This window comes from Tenrec ecaudatus, chromosome 2 (genome assembly GCF_050624435.1).
Source record: "Tenrec ecaudatus isolate mTenEca1 chromosome 2, mTenEca1.hap1, whole genome shotgun sequence".
Lineage (NCBI taxonomy): Eukaryota > Metazoa > Chordata > Mammalia > Afrosoricida > Tenrecidae > Tenrec > Tenrec ecaudatus.
The window spans coordinates 164,790,261-164,811,038 of record NC_134531.1 but is presented as its reverse complement, the minus strand read 5'-3'; the positions used below and the strand labels follow the sequence as shown (position 1 = coordinate 164,811,038).

At 49.0% G+C, this 20,778-nt stretch overlaps 1 protein-coding gene across 3 annotated transcripts in view; it reads right to left on the bottom strand.

Annotated features, from left to right (window-relative positions):
* Nucleotides 1-20,778, bottom strand: part of LARP1 (La ribonucleoprotein 1, translational regulator) — a 63,868-nt gene that overhangs the window by 8,234 nt on the left and 34,856 nt on the right. For 2 of the 3 annotated variants that reach the window (XM_075541871.1, XM_075541872.1), the window contains 15 exons: nucleotides 18,596-18,657; nucleotides 18,295-18,360; nucleotides 15,572-15,746; nucleotides 14,689-14,817; nucleotides 14,405-14,611; nucleotides 14,140-14,302; nucleotides 12,972-13,116; nucleotides 12,054-12,228; nucleotides 11,764-11,933; nucleotides 8,537-8,929; nucleotides 7,579-7,702; nucleotides 7,283-7,488; nucleotides 6,774-6,880; nucleotides 5,600-5,751; nucleotides 3,414-3,558 (listed from right to left, as the gene is read on the bottom strand). In XM_075541871.1, coding sequence (XP_075397986.1) covers nucleotides 3,414-3,558; nucleotides 5,600-5,751; nucleotides 6,774-6,880; nucleotides 7,283-7,488; nucleotides 7,579-7,702; nucleotides 8,537-8,929; nucleotides 11,764-11,933; nucleotides 12,054-12,228; nucleotides 12,972-13,116; nucleotides 14,140-14,302; nucleotides 14,405-14,611; nucleotides 14,689-14,817; nucleotides 15,572-15,746; nucleotides 18,295-18,360; nucleotides 18,596-18,657 — 2,419 coding nt within the window. Of the gene's footprint in view, nucleotides 1-3,413; nucleotides 3,559-5,599; nucleotides 5,752-6,773; nucleotides 6,881-7,282; nucleotides 7,489-7,578; nucleotides 7,703-8,536; nucleotides 8,930-11,763; nucleotides 11,934-12,053; nucleotides 12,229-12,971; nucleotides 13,117-14,139; nucleotides 14,303-14,404; nucleotides 14,612-14,688; nucleotides 14,818-15,571; nucleotides 15,816-18,294; nucleotides 18,361-18,595; nucleotides 18,658-20,778 lie in introns of all 3 variants that reach the window. The other variant, XM_075541870.1, reaches the window with a different exon arrangement.

Below are 20,778 nucleotides of genomic sequence, written 5' to 3'. Positions count from 1 at the left end.
AGATATGGAAATAATAATCTATAACTCATCAAGGGTTCGTGAGGGAGGGTGAGTAGGGGAGGGAGGGGGAAAGAAATGGGTAGCTGATATCAGGGACTGAAGTGGGAAGAGAATCCTTTGAAAATAATGCTGGTGGCATATGAGTCAATGTGCTCGAGACACTGAATGAATGTGTGATTGTGGTAAGAGATGTAAGAACCTCCCAATAAAAGTATTTAAAAAAACAAATTCGGTTTATACATGAGTATATATGGTATTTCCCATCATCAGATATATTTACATATCTGTATTTTGACCTCTATAAATGCCCTCTGCCTCCTAGTTCTTTCCTCTTATTTCCTTATTTCCTAGTTATTTCCTCCCACTTTCCTCTTGTCCCACTATCATGTTCAGCCTTCATTTGGGTTTCAATAGTTCCTCTTGGTTACACTGCCCTTGATCAAACCCTTCCAAGGCCTCCCACACCTTCCAAGCCATGGATTTTAGATCACTTGTTGTTCCCTGTCCCTGGGTTTGTTAACACCCACTTCCTTTCCCTTGCCACGCCCCTCTCCCATGTCCCTCCAGAACTGATGTTTTCTCTTCCAGATTGTTTATCTTGCCTATCTTCTCTAGATAGACATGCAGAAATAAAAATATGTACAGCAACAAGAAACACAAGGAATCCAGAACAGATAAACCCCTCAGGACCTATATTGAGAGTAGCCATACAAGGAAGGGGAAGGGGAATAGACAACAAAAAAGTGGGTGAAGGGAAACAATGCTCAGTGTAAAACATGAAAAACAATAATTTATAAATTATCAAGGGTTCAAGAGGAAGGGAGGGTGGGGGAAGGAGGGGGAAAATGAGGAGCTGATACCAAGGGCTCAAGTAGGAAGAAAATGTTTTGAGAATAACGATGGCAACAAATGTATAAATGTGCTTGACACCATGGATGGATGGATAGAGTGTGGTAAGAGCTGTACAAGCCACCAATAAAATGACTTTAAAACAGAAAACTATGGTAAATCTTAACAATGGAATAATTGACAAAGACCAAACAAAATACAAAGCAAAACAAAAAACCCACTGCCATCTATCGATTCCAACCCAGAGCAACCCAGAAGACAAAGCAGAGCTTCCCCAGTGGGTTTCCACAACCACACCGCTTTACAAGGACAGAAAGCTTCAGTTTTCTCCCACAGAGTAGCTGGTGGTTTTGAACTGCTGACCTCAAGGTCAGCAGACCAATGCAATGGGTATCCTGCTATGCCATATGGGCACAGCAATGAAAAATTCACATGTGTTTTTATGGAATAGGAAGATGCTTATCTAAGCATGCAAAGAATGCACCGACATGTAGTACTCTATGTAGAGTGGCCCCACTTTGCAAACCCAAACCAAGCCGACTGCTGCTTCTAACGGATTAAACCTGTACGCCTGAGCACAACTGCCCCACACGGGAGGGGCTGGAGACTGTAAGCTGCGTAGCTTTATGGAAGTCGGCGGTCCCGGCGCTGTCTGTGGACGGGCTGGCCAGGCTGAACCGCAGAGCTGAAGCAACGCTCCACTAGGGCTCCTTACTTGTTGAGATTACGTGTGCAAAGCCTACCTCTATACATGTATACAGTCTGGAAGGAGGCAGATTTACATATATACTAACACTGTATTTGTCTCTAAGGTGAATTAAAAAAAAAATCATTTCATTGGGGGCTCTTACAGCTCTTATAACATTCCATACATCAATTGTGTCAAACATATTTGTATGTATGTTGCCATCATCATTTCCAAAACATTTCCTTTCTTCTGAGGTGAACTTTAAGGCAGCTTTTCTTTTTTCTGTATTCTGCAAACTTTCTTGAAAAGGAACGCCATAAAAAGACTGAGAGGCTGCCTAATGTGGAATATTAACAAGGGCAATTTCGATACTAAGAGCTACTTCAGCCCAGTTTGTCAATAAAACTATTTAGAAATGTTTCCGAACTTCTCGATTAACTTACTTTGAAAATCTGGGAAGAAAGGCAATATAAGTCTTAAAGTTTTTCATGAGCAACATATTGGAGCCAATTTTAATTAGGTTGATTATTTAGTAATCAATATAGATTAATCAAAAATCAATAGATTAGCTAAGTAAATTATCCGCATACCGTTAACACCATGCAGATTATAAAAAATTACAAGGACCAAAACAACCCAATTAAAAACTGAGCAAAAGATTTGAATAGGCATTTCTTCAAAGCAACAAGCGCACACAAAAAACACATAAACAAAATTAGTCATTAAAGGAAATAACGGTCAAGAGCACTATTAGCTATTACTCCACATCTATTAGGATGGCTATTAACATGAAAGCGGCGGGGGCTTTAGTGGGCAAAGAAGCAGAGAACCTGCACACAGTAGGGATGCAGCTGTGAGAACGAGATGGGCAGTTCGTCAAGAAGGTAAAATTCCTTTGTGACTCAGCAAATTCTACATCTGGGTACAGTTCCAAGAGGATGGAAAGCAGGCACGAGGGCACGTGTACGCCCATACTCACAACAGCCCAAAGGCCCATGGATGAGCTCATCGATACAAGGTGGTAGATACACTGCAGCTTACCTACCAAACTCACTGCCACCAAGCTGACGCCGACTCTACTGACCCTACGGGCAGGACAGAACTGCCGAGTTTCCCAGACGGTAGCTCTTTAAGGGAGTGTGAAGGCCGTCTTTCTCCCAAGGAGAAAGAGGCTAAAGGTTTTCAACGCGGGCCTGTGGTTAGCCGCCCAACCAGTAAGCACCATGCTACTAAAGCTCCTTAGCTTACATACCAATCAGCTGGAAAATCGAATGAGGTTTGTTAAAGGCTGCAACATGGAAAAACCTTGACGACAACATGCCGATCGAAGTAAACCAGGCACGAAAGGACAAATACTGCGGTGATGCTGAGGCTACTCCTCTGAAGTGCTCAGAGCACAGGGACTCATTCCGAGAGGTGGTGGAAAGCAGAGGAGAGGTTACCAGGGACAGGGCAAGAGGAGTTACTGATTAATAATAGTACAGTCTCTGCTCGGGATGTGGACTAAGTACTTCACGCCACTGAATTGTACACTCAAAAATGGCTACAGTGATAAGCGTCACCACACAAAACAGCAGCAGCTAAAGAAGGAAACTAGCTATGTACTCCAAGATACAGCTTTCAGCAAAAAGCAAGAGCCATGTGCAAAGAGTATGTACTAGAGGCGACACCTCTGGAAACCAGCAGGCAGGCTGCGAGAGACTGGGCACGCATCTGCTAATAGAGGCATACCGTATTTCCAGTAAAGGACCTGTAGGTGGCCTGTGGGCAAAGAGATCCTTCATCATAGGACCTTTTGAACTCTCAATTCTGAGCCACGTGAACATAGACCTCATTTTGAAAGACATCTCCCATCCCACCCCCGACGCCTGCTCACCTGTAGCCTTCTCTGGCATCCTCCAGAGCCAGTTGCTTGAACTCCTCATACATCTTCTTGTTGAAGTGATCGCGGAGGAAGAAGGACCAGAAGCGGAAGAGAGTGTTCATCTCCTGAGACTGGCCGATGCCCAAACGCTTCCGCTCTGACGGGGGAGAAAAGAACACAAACACCCCGGGTCTCAGAGCCAAGCTGCGTGCGCTCCGAGGACGAAGAGGTGTCTGGGGACCTAATGTCCTGTTTCCTTTCTCACATGCCTCCCTGGGCTCATCACCTGCTCCTTCAGCTCTCTACCTGACATTTACTGAGGAGCTTTCCCGTGTCAGGAGACCCTGGGTAACATGAACAGGTAATGCTCGACGAATAGCTACTAGCTGAGCGGCTGGCAGTTCAAACCCACCCCGAGGGACCTCAGCAGATAGGTCTGGCAATCTGCTTCTGAAAGGGCACCAACTTGAAAACCCCATGGAGCAATTTAAGTTTAAGTTAGGTACAACTGAAATTTGACACCAATTATTTGTCTTGGTAGATCTCTTAATGCATAAAAAAAACATTAAGTGACAATGTCCAGAAACACAAAAACACCTTGAAACAATACACACGAGAGATGTTATAATGCTCATTACAAAGTAGTGCCTCTGTCACGAGGTACACATTTATTGCATGTACCTCACATTTTTATACAATAGGCTTCATCAGGGTTGGGGCGATGGACATTACATGCAGTTCAAGTTGGACATTACCCAAATGAACATTCTGCAGTGCGTGATGGCCTTGGGTAGCATCAACACTGCAAACCCATGTATGTTGCAGGGCACCATCAAGAATGTGGAAGGGCAACAGTTACAAATCACACATCTGATCAAAGACTTGAACCTAGAATAAAGAGCCCAAATACCCCAACAGTAAAAAAAGGACAAATAACCTAGTTTTAAAATGGGCAAAGGCTCCGAATAAGTAGTTCTCTAATGATGGTCACACAGTGCACAACTCAGAACCACGAGCAGACCCTGGAACAGCCAAAACAGAAAAGACAAGCACAAGTACTAGCAAGACAGGCAAAGCTGGACGTCTGAGACCCCGAGGGTGGGAAGTAGCAGGGCGGCCCTTTGGAAATCAGGGGGGCAATTCCTCAAAGGCCCAAGCCTACATTGAACCTCTAGCCACAAAGTCTACTCCTAGACAAAGCTCTAAGAAAAAAATGAAAACTTTTACATCTTCATTGCAACATTATTGAAAATAGCCAAAATTTAGAGAGGGGGGAAATCAGTGTCTAAAAAACTGATAAATGGATAAATAAAATGGCAAATTCTCTACATAAAAGACTAATACATATTACTACACAGATGAACCTTCAAAATTGACGCCAACTGAGAAAAGAGAAAATGCTGGTCAAGGGAGAGGGAGGGAAAAAATGAGGAGCTGATACCAAGGGCACAAGTAGAAAGAAAATGTTTTGAGAATGATGATGGCAACAAATGGACAAATGTGCTTGACACAATGGATGGATGGATGGACTGTGTAAGAGTTGTACAAGCCCCCGATAAAATGATTTTAAGAAAAGCCGGCCAAGGCAGCACCTATCTGAGTCAAGTTCTATGTATGAAAAATGCATCCACAAAAGGTGACTTAGGGTGCAGGGCTTCTCTTGGGAGCAATGAAGTGAGACTTGAGTTTGGCGATGAGTGAGTAACCAAGCTTTGCGAACCAGACCCTTTGGTTACAAGAACAAGCAAGAGCAGCCGGAGCGGCTCTGCTCCCACAGGGTCTTTCACGTGGGAGCAGCAAACAGCAGACTTCAGCAGCACCAGCTCTCGGAGCTGCACGTGGCCTCTGTTACACAGACGCACTCAGGTCACACAGCTCCTATACTCGAATCTAAAATGTGTTCCTAACTCCAAGGTCATATAAAACTGGGATGCTTGCTGGGTTCAACCCAAAGGCCACTTTGCTATTGCTAACACCTGTTCTGGAGACCACTTACTGACCGTAACCCACACAGACAACAGAGGAGCTGGCAGTTCTGTCCATTACAAACACACTTGCTTCATGGACAGCAAATAATAGGAAAGCTGTTTAGCCGTGTTCCAAACTGTTGGGCCTGGGTCTAGCCTTCATCACACACTGTTAATGTTGTCACCCTTCCTTTGCTCTGAGCCCCCTCTCCCCCCACTTATCTTTCTTACCATTAAGGCAGCGCCTACGATACTTATGGTAGACGTGTTGTGTGAAGCCGTTTTCCTTGAGCAGTTCATGGGAAGGATGCTGGAACTTGGGCAGTGACTGGGGGGTACAGCCATAGCTGCCAACTGCAGGCGTCCCTTCTGAGGGGCTGGAGCTGTAAAAGCCATGAGAAAGAGTGTCACCCCAGGTCCCCCTCAGGCTGGTCCAGAGTTAGGAAGGCTCCTCCTCTAGACTGCCATCAGCCAAATGCAGCCTTGCAGAGTATCATACTGGGAGGCCCAGGGACTGTGTTTGGCCCTTACCTTTTATTCACACATCTGCTTTACTCTTTCTATCACCTCCACAAGGACTTACAAAAGAGGTCACTGAGGCTTACAGAGATTGGGAGACGTGGCCAGGGTGGTCATGTCATGGAACTATTTAATGCAGAGATCTGTCCAATGTCAAAAACTGAGCTTTAAAAACCATGTATTTCTCCCTAGGCAGCACTTAGGAACCATGGTGGCATAGTGGTTCCATTTGTAATGCAATCTACAAGGTTGGCAGTTGGAAACCACCAGCTGCTCCTTGGCTTTAAACTCCAATAAACAGTTAGTGTCAGAAACCCACAGGGCAGTTCTACCCTGTCCTAACGGTCTCTGAGTTGTTACCGACTTGATGGCAATGAGTTGTTGAAGCAGCATTTAAGGAGCCCTGGTGACTCAACTAACCCTATGGAAACGCTCCCAGCAAGCCACTGTCGACTTCTTTCTGAAAACCATGTCTCCTTTTCCTTTCTATCACCCATTGCAAGGAAAACCTAAGCCACGGCTCCCAACCTCGATTCAAGTCAACATTGAGGCCACTATTTGGAAAACAAAAAGAAATCTGGTTCCTGCCCTCAAAGATAGGGGAGTAATCTGGAGTAGGATCTAGGAAGGCTTTTTTGGTTGTTGTTCAACCTCCACGCTCTCCTGAAGCAGGCAGCCGATAACCTGTGTCTGGGGGGTCAAATCACAGATATGCTCTCTGTGAGTGAGCTGCATCAGGACCCACCGGCACCACTGCTTTAGACAGAAGGCTTCTTCTGAGGCCCTGATTAAGTCCATGTTACTCGCATGTTCTGGATCCTGTTCCCTAATTTAGACCAGAGGCACCTTCTCCGTGGCTCGCCCCCCACCCCCCCGCCTATGGTACCTGATGGAGGCAGTTCTGGGCCTGTGCTCCCGAGAGTCCATCACCCAGCCCACATGACTCTCCAAGGGGGGGTTCGAGCTGTGTCTTGTCTTCCTTTTCCGAGGCATCTGCAAAGGTCAGCCCAGGACAGGGTTTGTCATTCATGCTATCTCCCACCACGGCGGAGCAATAAGGACTTCGGGAACTTAGGGTTCTCCTCGTTGTGTACACGGCACCACGAGTTGACAAAACACTTTCCCGTCTTTTCTCTCATGGAAATGCCATGGCTGTGAGGTAGAACGGCTCTGCCTCATTTCCAGATGAGGAGAGATGAGGCAGGGGGTAAGTCCTCTGATCCAGTCATGGCCCCATGGGGACACCATGGCCACACACCGTCTGCTTCACAAGGGCGCTCACTCGACTTCACGTGAGCTCACCAGACCGTGAACACAGACAGAGCAGAAGAAGCAGCGGCTGGGGGCGGTGGACATGGGCCCCCGAGGCTTAGCAGCCCAGCAGAAGTTCCTCACCTTGGCATCTATTGTCCGTCCTTCCTTCACCACGGGGTAAAACCGGGATGTCTGGCTGGAGTCTTTGAGCTGCGGTGTGCGGGGAGTACGGGGAGTCCTGGCGTTTCGGTAGTTTGGCGACTCTGGGACAGTGGTTGGTAGAGATCGGGCGATGGAGGAGGGCTCGGGAGCACCAAACAACTTGTTGGCCAGGGCATCGGTGGGAACTACAAAGGCAGAGAGGGGGGAGGTCCAAGCCTGTGAGCATCCATCCCCACAAGTCCCAGCTGGAGGGTCCCGACCCTTGCCTCACTCACCTTGCTGAAACCTGGGTGGCCCAGGGGGGACCTCCTGGTTGGGATCCACAGGGGGCTCAGGAGTCAGAGTGTCAAACTGCTCACGGCTGATCATGTTGACTTTCTTGAAGTTCTCGACTTCTTGCTGCGGAGGACGTGAGAAGGGCGGGTACGCGTGTCAGGAAGAGGGCTGCCCAGCCTGTTCTGGAATCAGGCCCTGCAGGAAGCTGGCCGGGAAAAGCTCCCTCCCACGGCCACATTCAGGGAATTCTGGTCCTCGGGCTGTCAGCTGCCATCCTCAACCCCAGCAACCTTGTTCCAAGCCACACTGAGGCAGAGGAGGTCAATGCCGGCCCTGCCTTCTCTGCAGTGAGGACGGGCATCAGGTTGACACTGGCTCCCCAGGAACTCACTGCACGCTCTCCTCAAGAAGCCCCAGTGCTTCCGCAAGTCTCTCCTGCCATTGTCTTCTGGTACAGTGGCTGTGTCCCTCCTCCTCAGTGCCAGACACTCTGCAGCTTATCACACAGGCCTATTATGTGACACAACCAGTCCCCCCACCCCCCAGCACATCCACTTGGCAGAAACCAACTCCTGGCAGCAGCACTTTCTTAGTCTCTCTCCTTTATTTTCCACATCAAAGCAGGCCCCTTGAAGACTTTTAAACTTGATATATGCCAATGTATTTAAGACTAAAATGGCAACCTAAACTCACATTGTATTCTCCACAGGAGCGCCAGCAGTTGTTAGGACTGCAGTGAGACCCTCACACCGTACCCCTCTCACACAGGCGTACCCCTCTCACACAGGCGGGAGGGACTCCCTGTAGTTTACAAAGTGCGCCCCAGCAAGGTGTCAATCATCGCCCCCACCCCCCTCCACAGGACATGTAGCCTCAGATCACACAACCCAAGGTGGCAGAGCCAATCAGCCTTCTTCTCCCTCGGGCCCCATGCTCTTGGTGATGCCCCAACCTTACCTTGATCTGGGAATACTCAGGTTCAAACTTCTCGGTCCACAGGTCCTGCTCGTAGTAGAAGAGCCCATCATTAATGACCTTGGCCAGCTCAGCGCTCATCTTGGCACGTGAGGTGTGGTTGCCTGTACGGTCCCCTCCTGGGTGCCGGCGCATGTAAGGTGGCGTCTGGGTGACAATGAGGATCTTGTTGACATCCCGGTCGTCAATCTCATAGTCTGAGTCCTCGTCAGACCAGGCAGTGAAGGTGTTCTTCCGCCCATCCATCTGTTCCATCTCCTCATCAAACAGGAAATCCAGTTCCTCTTGCTCATCCTGATCCTTGGGCAGCAGCTGCTGGGAGGGCAGCTGCTGAGGCAGAGAGGTCTGGTGGAGAAACCTGGGCGCTTCTGGCTTCTAAACAGGAACAAATAAGCGAGCAGTCACTAGAGGGGCTGTGGGCCAGGCTCTCTTAACTGCCACACAAGAAGGTCCCAGCCTCCCACACAAGAGCCTGTCAGGACCGCGACTGGTCCAACAAGTCACAGGTGTCCCCCTTGTAGTCAGCCTCAAGGGGAAGGGGATGTTCTATGCAGGTCAGCTTCCTCCATCACCAACAATTAGAGGTCAAATTCCTCACAAGGAGGGGCTGTACCCTATTCCCCTACCCAGCCTACATAGACGAACTGGGCTCACAGAAGTTCAGTAAACTGACTCCCCCATTCAAACACCTACCTAGTACATCTCAAAGTGGACACAGTTGCCGTGCTCTCTACCACATCCCAGACTAGAATCACATATACTGAGCAACTCAACGAACAAAGACTATGTCACCAGTATGATAAAGCAGACAAGGACCACTATCCTTAGGAACTCAGTTTAGTGGAGGAAGACTCAACCAACAGCCAAGTGCGAAGCAGAACAGTAGTAAAGAACAACATTGTTACCTGGAGCCATAGAGGCTGGATGAACCTGCGGGGAACCATAGCCCTTAAAACTTAGCCCCCACCCCCACCCCTTTCTGTTAAACATTCAACAAATAATTTAGCTTAACTAGTAAAGAGTAACCGCCTTCAGCCTGATGCTCTTTTTAAGAGCCGTGTTAAGATTTGATAGGAACTTTAGAGGAAGTGAGTTTATGTTGACAGGGGAAGATGGTAACACAACTCCAAAAACATACTCACTGTCACAGGAATGGATACAGAGGGACGTGAATGGATCTGTTTTTGCGGTGTATATTCTCAACAAAACAAGAAACTTCTAAGTAAAGAGTGTGGGAGAAGATAGGGATGGGAAGGGAGAGGGACTCGTGGTATGGAAGGCTTCCTGAAAAAGGTAACTACGGAAGTCGCAATCTAAACAATGGGCACAAATAAATCTGGTACAGAACATGTCAGAAAGGAAAAAATATGTACAAAATCCAAAAGGCGGAGAACTGATTTTATTGGGATTATGGAGAAGCATTTTTGTTTACCCTAACAGAATACCCATAGGGTTATTCCACACAAAGCCTGTTTAGACCTATCTCCATGATCCCTGGATAGCTTCAGACAAGCTCTCTTACTTATGTGAGTGCATTAGCTTTGTTGATGGTGCCTTCAAAAAAAAGTCCAAGCAACCAGCGGGTTCCCAGGGCTGTGCCGAGCTGGTTATGCTCAGGCAGGGGGCTCATCCCAGAAGGTGACGGCACCTGTTTCCTGGGACGGGGGTGGGGTGTCTTGCTGGTGTACTTTGACTTTCTGTGTGTGCTTTGACTTTTTTAAAGGAGGATCACATGGCTTTATTATGAAGACGTTTTGAGGAACAAAAACAAAACAAAACCCACAACCAAAAAAACCCGCGACTGGGGAGAAGCAGCAGGAAATGCACCAAGGACTGCCCCCAACATGCCAAAACACCTGTTCATTCTCGGAGGATAGCAAGGCCCCTACTCTACCCACTCTACATGCTGGTCTTGCCCCTTCAAGGCCTCTTTTTGTTTCAAGAGTGGAGAATTCTTCAGGGAAGGATCAGAGAGCTGTAGGCACCACCTTCAGTATATCTCAAAGGGCATCCCCTATGGTACCAAGCATCTTTCTATACAAACTTAAACTCTTCTTTAAAGTTCTAAAGGTGCCAGGCGGAGTGGTCTCACTACCTTTTGTGACCTGGGGACGATCTCATACACTTTTTATAAGGTTTCACTCAAAGCAGGTGAGAAATTCTGGGTGTGAACAGGGGGAGAGAAGAAGAGTTGGCTAAGAACTGTACAGACCTGAAGCTTAAGGACACGTGTGAAGCCTCAAGGCCCCAACCAAAAAGCCTTCCACCAAAGCTCCCTAGGAGGACAGGGGGACCAGAGGCCTGGCTGAAGAACAGAGGCCTGTGCTTGCCAAGGGGGCAGTGTTTTGGTTGAGATCTCAACAATTCACTAACATCGGACTCAATGTGTACTACATAAATTGTTTTGTTGTTTTTATAGCAATAAAAGTTCTCTAACCCATAATTTTAAGATAGGGAAGCCGAGGCCCTGAACCACCAGACAGTGACACATCTCAGGAGGAAGAAAAAAGAGAGGCCAGGACCATCAGAATAAGAGCACGTTCGAGATCCCTGTGTGAGGTGGGGGCAGAGACCGGGCGACACTGACACCAGCAGAGGAGCACCAAGGTTGAGGCCATCAGGCAGAGGGGCAGGCAGGCTTTTCTCTGAGGCCCACGAGGCCAAGGGACCATATGACTGAGTACTGGAGAGAAACTTGGCTGCTGTGACCCAATGACTACGTATATCCTTACTGTTTCCGGGTCCCGACTTTTCCCACTGTATGAGCTTCCCCAATATACCCCCTTAATTAAGGGGTGGGAGGGGTCAATAGCAGAAGATCACTGCATCCATCGAGGTTCTAATTCTGTCTTACCTTTCCCTTCCCACTTCTGAGGATCCAAGGGGCTTATACAGGGCACAGAGGACAAACTCAAAGGACAAGCAGAAGTGAGCCAGGTGAAGAGCATGTTAGAGAGAAAACGTATGTGCCAGACTTGGGTGACACAAAAGTCCCAAAGGTGCACGAGATCTGGCGAGAAGAGCAGCGAGCACTCACTCGGCCGGGCACTCTACGAGGAGGCCCCCGCAGCGTCCAAGCTCGACTCACACTCTGACACGAGGCCGCCCGCTTCACACGCTACCCTCCGCGCCGAAACTGCGCTGTGCGTCATCTCCTCCGATGCCCAGGGGGCTGCGACACACCAGGGCACCAGGCACACTGCACCCACCTTGGGCCGTGCTGGGGAGGGACGAGGTCTCTTCTTCACTTCGATCCAGTTTTCAGAATCCAGGTCAGGAAGACTGGCAGACAGACCCTTGGGCAGTGTCTTTAGGTTGCTGACTTCTTCCGTCTTGGTTGGCACTGGGGTGACTGCCCGGGGAGAACCAGGGGCTGACTCTAAATGTAGAAAAATGAAATCCTCAGCCCTCCAGTTCTCCTTCTGTCACTAGCTCAGAGCAGAACAGCTGGCAAGAAGCAGGGCACAAGAAAGCATCCACACGGCAGCCCGGAACCCACCTGTCTCCTTCTGGTAGTGCTGGCGAGGCACAAACTCGGGACAGTTGAGGAGCTGGGAGAAATCCGTCTGGGAATAGTCCACTATTGGGGGGCCAGGGAGAGGCCATTTTTCAGGCTCCTCCCTTCTTCGAACCTTCTCATCCACTATCTCCACCACCTTGCTGTCCTTGAGGGCCTGCAGCGAGGAGAAGTGGGGAAGAGGATAAAGAGGAAGCACTGGGACAAGCACTGATCCTGGAAGCTGGTGGCAGGGTGTGACACTTGCAGGTAAGCATCTCAACTCGTCACCCACTCCCCCACAGGAGAAACATCCATATACACTAACCAAGGAGCAGCAAGTATCCCAACTCAGACCATGGCCATGGAAATCCCCGAAGAGGAACAGAGCTGAAGCTGGAAATGTGCAAAATGAACCAGGGTACTGGGTTCTACTACCTAAGATATCAACTCCAATGGATTGAATACATAAAATACGCTTGGATCCTCACACTTACGATGACACCAAAACCCTTCAGGGACAGACGGCCATCCACCCCACCCCACCCCTATGCCGGCCTTAAAAAATTACCAGGGATTCTACTCGTAATTCTGAAAACCGGCTCAAAAGTAGGAAAATCAAGCATTTCTCTTGCTTGTTCTGTGTAAACCCTACTTCCTGGTGTCTGGCTGGAGAGTAAAGAAGTCTTCCTTTAAAGGGGTGTTGCAGGTAAGAACACGGAGAGAGTAGCACTGCTTTACAATTCCCAAGCCAGAGGCCACGATCATCACTGGCAGTGCATCACAGGAGAGCTGACCAAGCACCATGAACTACTGCGGAGGGCACTATCACAGGAATGGCATTCTTGATTTGGGGGGTGGGGGGTGAGGGGAGAGAGAACATGCCAGAATTTCATCAAGCCTCTACAGCTACAGACATACCGCAAAGATGAGTGGGATGTCCGTGGTGAGGGCCTGCACTCGGTGGAAGGAAGCAATAAGGGTGATGGGAAGGAAGCCGCTGGCATCCATTTTCCGTCGCAGGAAGAAGTCGCGCTCTAAATTGTCCACGCTGAAGTAGTATTCACTAAGGGGAGGGAGAAGAGGTGTCACGGAGGGACTCCGGCACTGCTGAGACAGGCTGTCCCCCTCCTGCTTGCACCTGTGACCGCATACGGCTCCTGATCTACTTCTCCACTGTACCAACAGTCTCATGGCTGAAGAGAAATCGTGCTATCCTTTCAATGACTAGGAAATGCTTTCCTCCTTGTTTAAACCCCAATTTAAAAGTCTGTGTGTCTCCCCTGCTCTGAAAACATTTCATACTCTACTACAACAGGTAGAACTGCAACTTCTAAAACTCTCCACTTGATTAGGGACAGTTTTGTCTCAGTAGTTAAGAGCAGAGGCTTTAAAATGAAAATGACACGATGCCCAAATCTGAGAGACTCTGGGCAATGTATTGGCCCTGTTTACGTGTCTATAAAACGTGGCGGGTGGAGCGGGTGGGCGGTGACGAGCCCTTCTCATAGGAATTCAGTAGCTAAAACTACGTGGCATTCAATAAGATACTGCAAGTAAAGCACACAGCCCGCAGCCGGGCCCAGAACTCAGCCGCTGTTTGTGGGCGGTTTGACAACAGGGCCATTAAAATCGGAAAAACACTACCACTGACACAAAGACTACGTGTCAGCTTATTCCATTTTTATGGCAAAAAAAAAAAAAAAAGAGGGCGAGGTGGGCAACAATGTAATTCTTTTTCATTAAATATTTTTATTGACTTATCTTACTCATTTGAATATATGCCTTCCCTGCCCATTCAGCTCTGCTGTTCCACCCCATCAGGTGGGGCCGTACAATCATCAATGCCACCAACGCCCCCAGCCCAACTCTGGGTGACGATGGGTTCGAAGCATTTCTTGTGGCGTTGCTCTGCAGTAAAATACTCACTTTATGTGGACACGTAAGAGGAGAGAGGTGATTTTCCCTGGCTCCATCCAGCGGGGGTCACGCTGCTAGCTTCCGAGAGCTGGCTCAGCCTGGCTGGCACCTCTTGGCAGTCCCCAGTGCCCACCCACCGCCTGCAGGAAGCAGCCTCTTGCCCACTCACATCTGGCGCTTGATGTAGTCTTTCAGCAGCTCCTGGTCCACGCTGTACAGCTCGGTACTGCTGACGTTGTCAAAGTAGTAGGTGATGTTGTTCATGTACTTGGGAGTGCGAGGCCCCTCTGCGCCGTCAAACTTGCGGTAGCCGAGCTGGTAGTCGAAGTGGGCTGCGAGGGAAATGAGTGCCAATTAGGGAAAGGAGATCCCCGCCTGCCACTCCCGCCGCACCCCCTCGGACATCCCGGAGCCCAAAGGGGCCTCACACGTACTTCGAGTGCCACCCCGGCCGCGTCCCCGGCCGCGACCACGCCCCCGTCCACGGCCACGGAAGGAAGCCCGCGCCCCACCAGCCCCATCACTCTTCACACTCGATGTCTCATCCTGGTCGTGCCAGGCAGGCTCCGGTTTGGTCTCTGGTTGCCAGGCTGGGGTGGGGGGGGCCACAGGCACGGGCACGAAGGTGGCAGGCTCAGACCCTATGAGGAGAGGGGGCACTGGGTCAGGCCTGAGGGCGACTCTCATGCCCAGGCCCTCCAAAATGGATGGGGCATACCTTTGATCTCCCCGCGGCTGGCAGGTGTGTGTCGAGGCTCTGGTGGCCGAGAGGGACGTGAGGCCAGTTTCTCCCTGGGCACTTCAGGCTTCATGTCTATTTGCAATGGAACCCATTTGTGTTTGTTCCCTGGGAGACAGCAGGGGACGGTGAGAAAAGACTGAAGGGAGAGACCCTACCTGATCTTCTTCCTCTGCCTTGAGTTTTGGGTGAATGACAATTGGGTCACCTGTCGGGGAGCACCTGGCCCACACAGGACCTCTTTTGCACTGAGGCCAGGGGCCTTCGGAGTGATTCCCAGTATCACCCGTGGTAAGAGAAGCCCACTTCCCAGTCTCCCTGAGGCCCCATGTCAAAGTCCTGCCGAGGAGAGCTTGCTGGAAGCAGGCAATCCCAGCTAGGGTCCCTTAAAGGAAAAGAGCTGCATGTCCCTTTTCCCCTGCCTAATGGTTCGGAAGAGAAGGTAACAGCAAGCCATCTTAGATGTTAAGAATCCAAGGACCAACAAGAGAGAAGGAATTAAAGAGATGCCACACTAGGCCTGGCTTACTTACACGAGAGAAGTAACCTCTCCTCTCGTTTAGACTACTGTTCCCGTGCATCTGTTCGGGCAGCTGAACCCATTTCCTAATCATTTCAGCGGGTCTTGAAACACTTGTCTTTGAACAAAACCTTCACGGAAAGCCAATATGCTGAGACACCACAAAGAGTAAGTACTCTGAAGCACAGGCCTCCTGCTGAGAACAGGGTCAGCCAAGTGCCTACTGAACAGAGATGTGTGGCTGACCCAGTGGTCTATAGCAATCAGCCCCCCACTGGCATCTTGGGGGTGCCCAGAGTCCCGGCATTGCTGTCAGCCTGACGTCTGCTCCAAGTTACTTACCTTTCTTCTTCGGCCCTCCGCGCTGGCAGTCCTCGTCCCCATTCTTCTCCTCCCCAGATTCGTCGGACTTAGTTTTGGGGCTGTCCTTACTGTCGCTCCCCTCTCCTTTCTCCTGTTCCTTCATGTCCTTCTTGGGCGGTGGCTTACGGGCGGGCTGAGACTTGTGGGATTGTGGCTGCAGCAATAAGTAGCAGGGAGACAGGACTTGGATGAAAGCTTCTTGGGATGGGAGGAAGGGAGCTCCCTGTCATTAGGGCAGGGTGGAAGAAGTGGTACCATGAGACTCGGGCAGGACTTAAGATACTTTTACGAAGAAGCCTGACCAAACTGGCTAGGAATGTCAGAAAGTTACCCTAGTTAGTTCTGGTAACATGGCCCTGCTTGATATGGAGTGATCACTGAAGACAAGGGTGCTACAGCAAAGTGGGAAGAAAGCAGATGGTGCCCGGCTTTCAACTGGAATAATGTCTGGGGTCTTAAAGGCTTGTATTCAAACATGTAGCCATCTAAGCAAGGAGTCAACTAAGCCCACATGGAAGAAGCTCACCAGCTTGTGTGATCCAAGAGGACAATAATACAATCCAAATATGACCAAAGGTAAAGAAAGCATCCGAGCTACGATTATGAACACCCAATCTGTGGAAGGCAGCGGGAGTCCCAAACCCAACTGCTGAGTAGCTGGTCGGATTAAGCCCCTGGCAGATCCCCTCTAGCCACAGGCAAAAGGTCAAACACAGATCAGTGCAACCCTGATTATGCTGGATCAAACTCGCCATTTGGTCAATTGACTTCCCTCTAGACCCAACCTGCAGTTGTTCTAGGTACAAGAATCTCTTGCTTGTTCCATGACAAAACCGTCTTCCCTAGCATTTTAACTATCGATGGTGGTCCCTTTTTATCTCGATATTACTGTTGTTTGACCCTTACCACTTCATTTCATTGTTGATCTTTGTTTCTGTTGGGTTTCCCAGTGTGTGAAGCACAGGAGCGGCTGCAAGGGTTTGTAGGTTGTGTGGGTGGGTGGGTTAGTGGTTAGGAGGAAACAAGGTGGGGGGGGGGTGAGTGAGCACTACAACTGAAGGTGATTACACAACTCATTTCTCTTTTGTGAGTGGAAAGAACAATTTATTTAATAATCTACAATCTATAGTCTTTATTTTAATTAATTTTTTAGGTGTTAGTTGTTTTTTAATCATTTTATTAGGGGCTCATACAACTCATCACAATCCATACATACATCAATTACACAACTCATTTTAAAGGTGATTTAATCATGGAGGTGGGCAGGGGAAATGTTCTGAAATTGATTGTGGTAATAATGATTGCACAAGTCTTGATATGACTGAACTATTGAATTGTGTGATATATGGATTAAGTGCCAATAAAACTGTTTTAAAAACAAAAGAAAGAAGTCATCCTTCCAAGACAAAGGGCCTGAGACCTGGAGGGGCCAAATCTTCCTTTCCGCAACAAGACACTGTAGGATGGAAGAGATGATGGCCCCAAGCCTCTGAACTGAAAGAGGCAGCAGCATGCTAGGGCTCTCAGGCCACCTGCCCCAGAGTCCCTCCTCCGGTTCATCCCAGCTGAGGAAGGAGAAGAGGGGTCTGGAGGGAGATGAGGTGGGTTCCTTGCCTAGCACCTTCCCTCCTGTTTCATACACAGGCAATGCAAATGTAGTAATGGAAAATACACACTTTGTAGTAATAAACCCTTCTGACTTCCACCCCCATTTGGTCATCTACACTCTATACAATAATTAAAAAGGCTGCTTATTCATCTCTCTGAGGTGTCCTGGTGGCACAGTGGTTACATGTTGGGCTGCTATTTGCAAGGCCAGTTCGAATCCGCCAGCTGCTCTGAGGGAGAAAGACAGGGCTTTCTGCTTCAGTAAAGCGTTAGTCTCAAAGACTTTTCCGTCCTATAGAGTTGCTATGAGTCAGCCATCAACTCGATGGCAGTGAGGCTGGTTTGATTAGCCTCCCTGAGCTTCACAAGGAGCCCTGGTTGTGCAGCGGGTTAATATTGAGCTGCTAACGGCAAGGTCAGCAGTTCAAATCCCCTAGATGCTCTGCTGGAGAAAGATTCGACCAGGCGTCCTCAAACTGCGGCTCGCAGAGGTCATTTATCCGGCCCGCCTATTGTCTTTGCCCCATGTTTTTTTTTTTACTTCAAAATAAGATATGTGCAGTGTGCATAGGAATTTGTTCATAGTTTTTTTTTTTTAAACTATAGTCCGGCCCTCCAGCGGGTCTGAGGGGCAGTGAACTGGCCCCGTTTTAAAAGTTTGAGGACCCCTGGATTAGACTTTCCAGTCCCACAAAGATTTAAAGCCTCAGAAACCCAGAAGGGCAGTTCAACAGTGTCCATATTAGTTGGAACTGTGAGTTTGTTTTTGGTCAAGCTTCACTAGCTTCACCTTTACACCAGGACGTAGAAAGGGACCTATCACAAGAGTCACACTAGTGGTTAAATGATGAGGTGGACGACACGCCACCAGCTCGGGAAGACATGAGGGATCCGGGAAAGGACACACGCTCAACCGACAGTAGCACCTTACCACCCACTTTCTGCAGAACCGATGATCATAATTCTCAGCTATTCTAACACTGCTCCCATTGTATCAACCACCCCTCCAAAAAGACTGGGAAGTTTGAAAAGGTCCCAAATGTGTACATTTGTAGGTACAGTTCCATTCTGCCCGTCCTGCCCCACAGACTCACCTGCACACTCTTGTGAGCTATCTCTCCCGGTGTGGGCCAGTTGATTGCATCTCCAAAATCACCAACCTGTAGGGCACATTCTATGAGAGTCCTAGGAGTGACCCTTGCCCAAGATCCAGCTCTACCAAGAAATCAGAGGCCGAATAAATCCGTCTACCAGGATCATCCACATTGGATGCCTGGCAAGGACTTTTCTGCTATTCAGAGTGGGGTTTGAGTTATCTAGCAGCCTAAACACCAGTACAGGAACGATGCCACTACCTCCAAGGGGCCCACCTCCTGCGGCCTGGCCCCCACTTACCTTGCTGCCTTTGCGCTGTTTAGGAATTGCTGCTCTCACCACCTTGGCCGGGGCAGAAGGTTCTGTGGAAACAAGGAGGGAGGGAGAGGGTGGGTATGTGGAGCCCGGGAGGGGACGGAGGATCGCGAGCTCCCCACTTTGCCCCACCCTGCCTCCTGCAGCACACAGCCTCCCGGGGGCCGATAGGGTGGGCCGAGGAGATAAACGTGCTCTGCTCCGTCACCAGTCACAGCCGCACATCCTTTCTAGGAGCCCACAAAGTGAGGGCGTGGAAGCGGTGGGCAGCGAAAGCCCAGCAGCCCTGACTCTGGGGCAGATCGGCCCTTGCAGAGGGCAGACAGGTGGCAAGCAGGCCCTCTCTTTCAGTGCTTCTAAGCCACAACAGAGCCCATAGGACAGCTCGGGGCTCAAGGCAATAAAGAAACCCTAAGTGGATCATCAAGAAGTTCAAGGACCTCCCTAAGCCACCAACCCCCGAGGGGGGGTGGGCAGCCAGCACTCCAAAGGAAGGGCTGACTACTTGCCTTCCAGGTTTCCAAAGAAAAGATGGGCTTCCACTCAGACTTATCCTTGCCATTCTCGTCAGACAGGAATTCAGGGATATGTATACAAAGGTCCACTCAAGGTCTGTATGTAACTTCAAAACAATGAATGACCCACAGCAGAAAAATGTCCCAAAGTAGAGAATTGGCTAAATGAAAATGTGTCAATGTTGTAAAAGACAGCAATTGCTACTACTATAAAAGGATGAACACAAATGAGAGGAGTAAAATAAAATAAAATAGGGAGAGGCACAAATCTGTAGGAAAATTTCATTATCATTGAATTTCCCCCCACCCCCATGAACTTTTATACAGCTCCCTTGTGTTATATTCGAGTGAAATATTTTGCCTATAGTAGTCTTCATTTTTTGTTTAAAATTTTCTAGTAGGTTCTGATGTCTTAATGATTAAAACAAAAAACAAATTGAAAGACTGACGCCTTATGAAAAGAAACTTTCTTCTCGATCTTTTTTCCTCCCTTCAGGAAATGGGGTTCTAATAGGTGCAGTCCCCTTTACACCTACACTTGGTTTTCCCAACGTGGTTCTCAAAACCCCGGGCGGGGAAGAGGGCAGTGTTCCTGACCCCTTCCCTCCATCAGAAAAGATACAGCCAATGCCTTCCTCCAATCACCATGCCTCCAGCACTGCGCAACCACTACCCTGGACAAACCTCTGAGCAGAAAAGTTGCCCAGTTGGTCTCAAAAGGAACATTCTACTCCTTAATCAGGCCCATGTTCTCTTAATGAGTAGAGAGTGTCCTTAACAGATTCCTTAATTGCGAGGCCACCTCCTACCAGAGCAACTTAACTTCTTCAAGACACTGTCCCTCTACCCCATCCCCATGACTGCTAGAGCTAAAGCTGTGGAACTCAGCTCACAGTGTCCTTACCCTTAGTGCGAGTGGTTGGAGAAATTCACCTTTGGTCCTTAGGCTACTCCGTCCCCACTTTCCTGTCAACTCTGGGCTGGCACAGATAAAACTAAAGATCCCCATGACCAGAGTAAGGATCTTCACCTACCTCTAAGGAGGACCAGGTCACCACCTGAGCTATGAACCCTAGCCTTCAGCCCCTAATGACCAGAGGAGCTGCAACACCAAGTTCATTAACAGGAAATTGGAAAGGGAAAGTCCAGAGGGTGAGCTGTTCCTGAACACTTTCCTCAAAAATGTGAAGCAATGCTTTCTAGGCCATCACTTGTTTATTAAAAAACCCTTTAAAAATTGACACGGGCCTTGTCTTTGTTCACCAAGGTTGCAAGGTGCAAGAGAAAGTACTGAAAGGTCAGGTTCCACTAACCAATGCAAGAATCTTCTTTCTTGCTGTGGCAACCTGTACATGGAAAAATTTTAAAATTTGTCCCGTGTAGAGGTGCAAAAGTTTGTTTAAAAGCTCTATCTCAAGTCAGTCCCTAGGTCACCTGATCTTGTTCTGGTCCCATCTGGGCCTTGGGCTACCACTGCCCCAAGGAAAAACAATGTTCACAAGAAGCAGAAAATCCACGGTGGAAGAGAACGGATTTCTGCCTTGAAGCAAAATTCACAGGTCTATTAAAATCCTTCAGGGACTCAGGGAAACCCAGGAAGCCTGGGAGGCTCGGATGAGCTGCTGTCAGGCTCTGTGAGGAGGCTGGAAACTA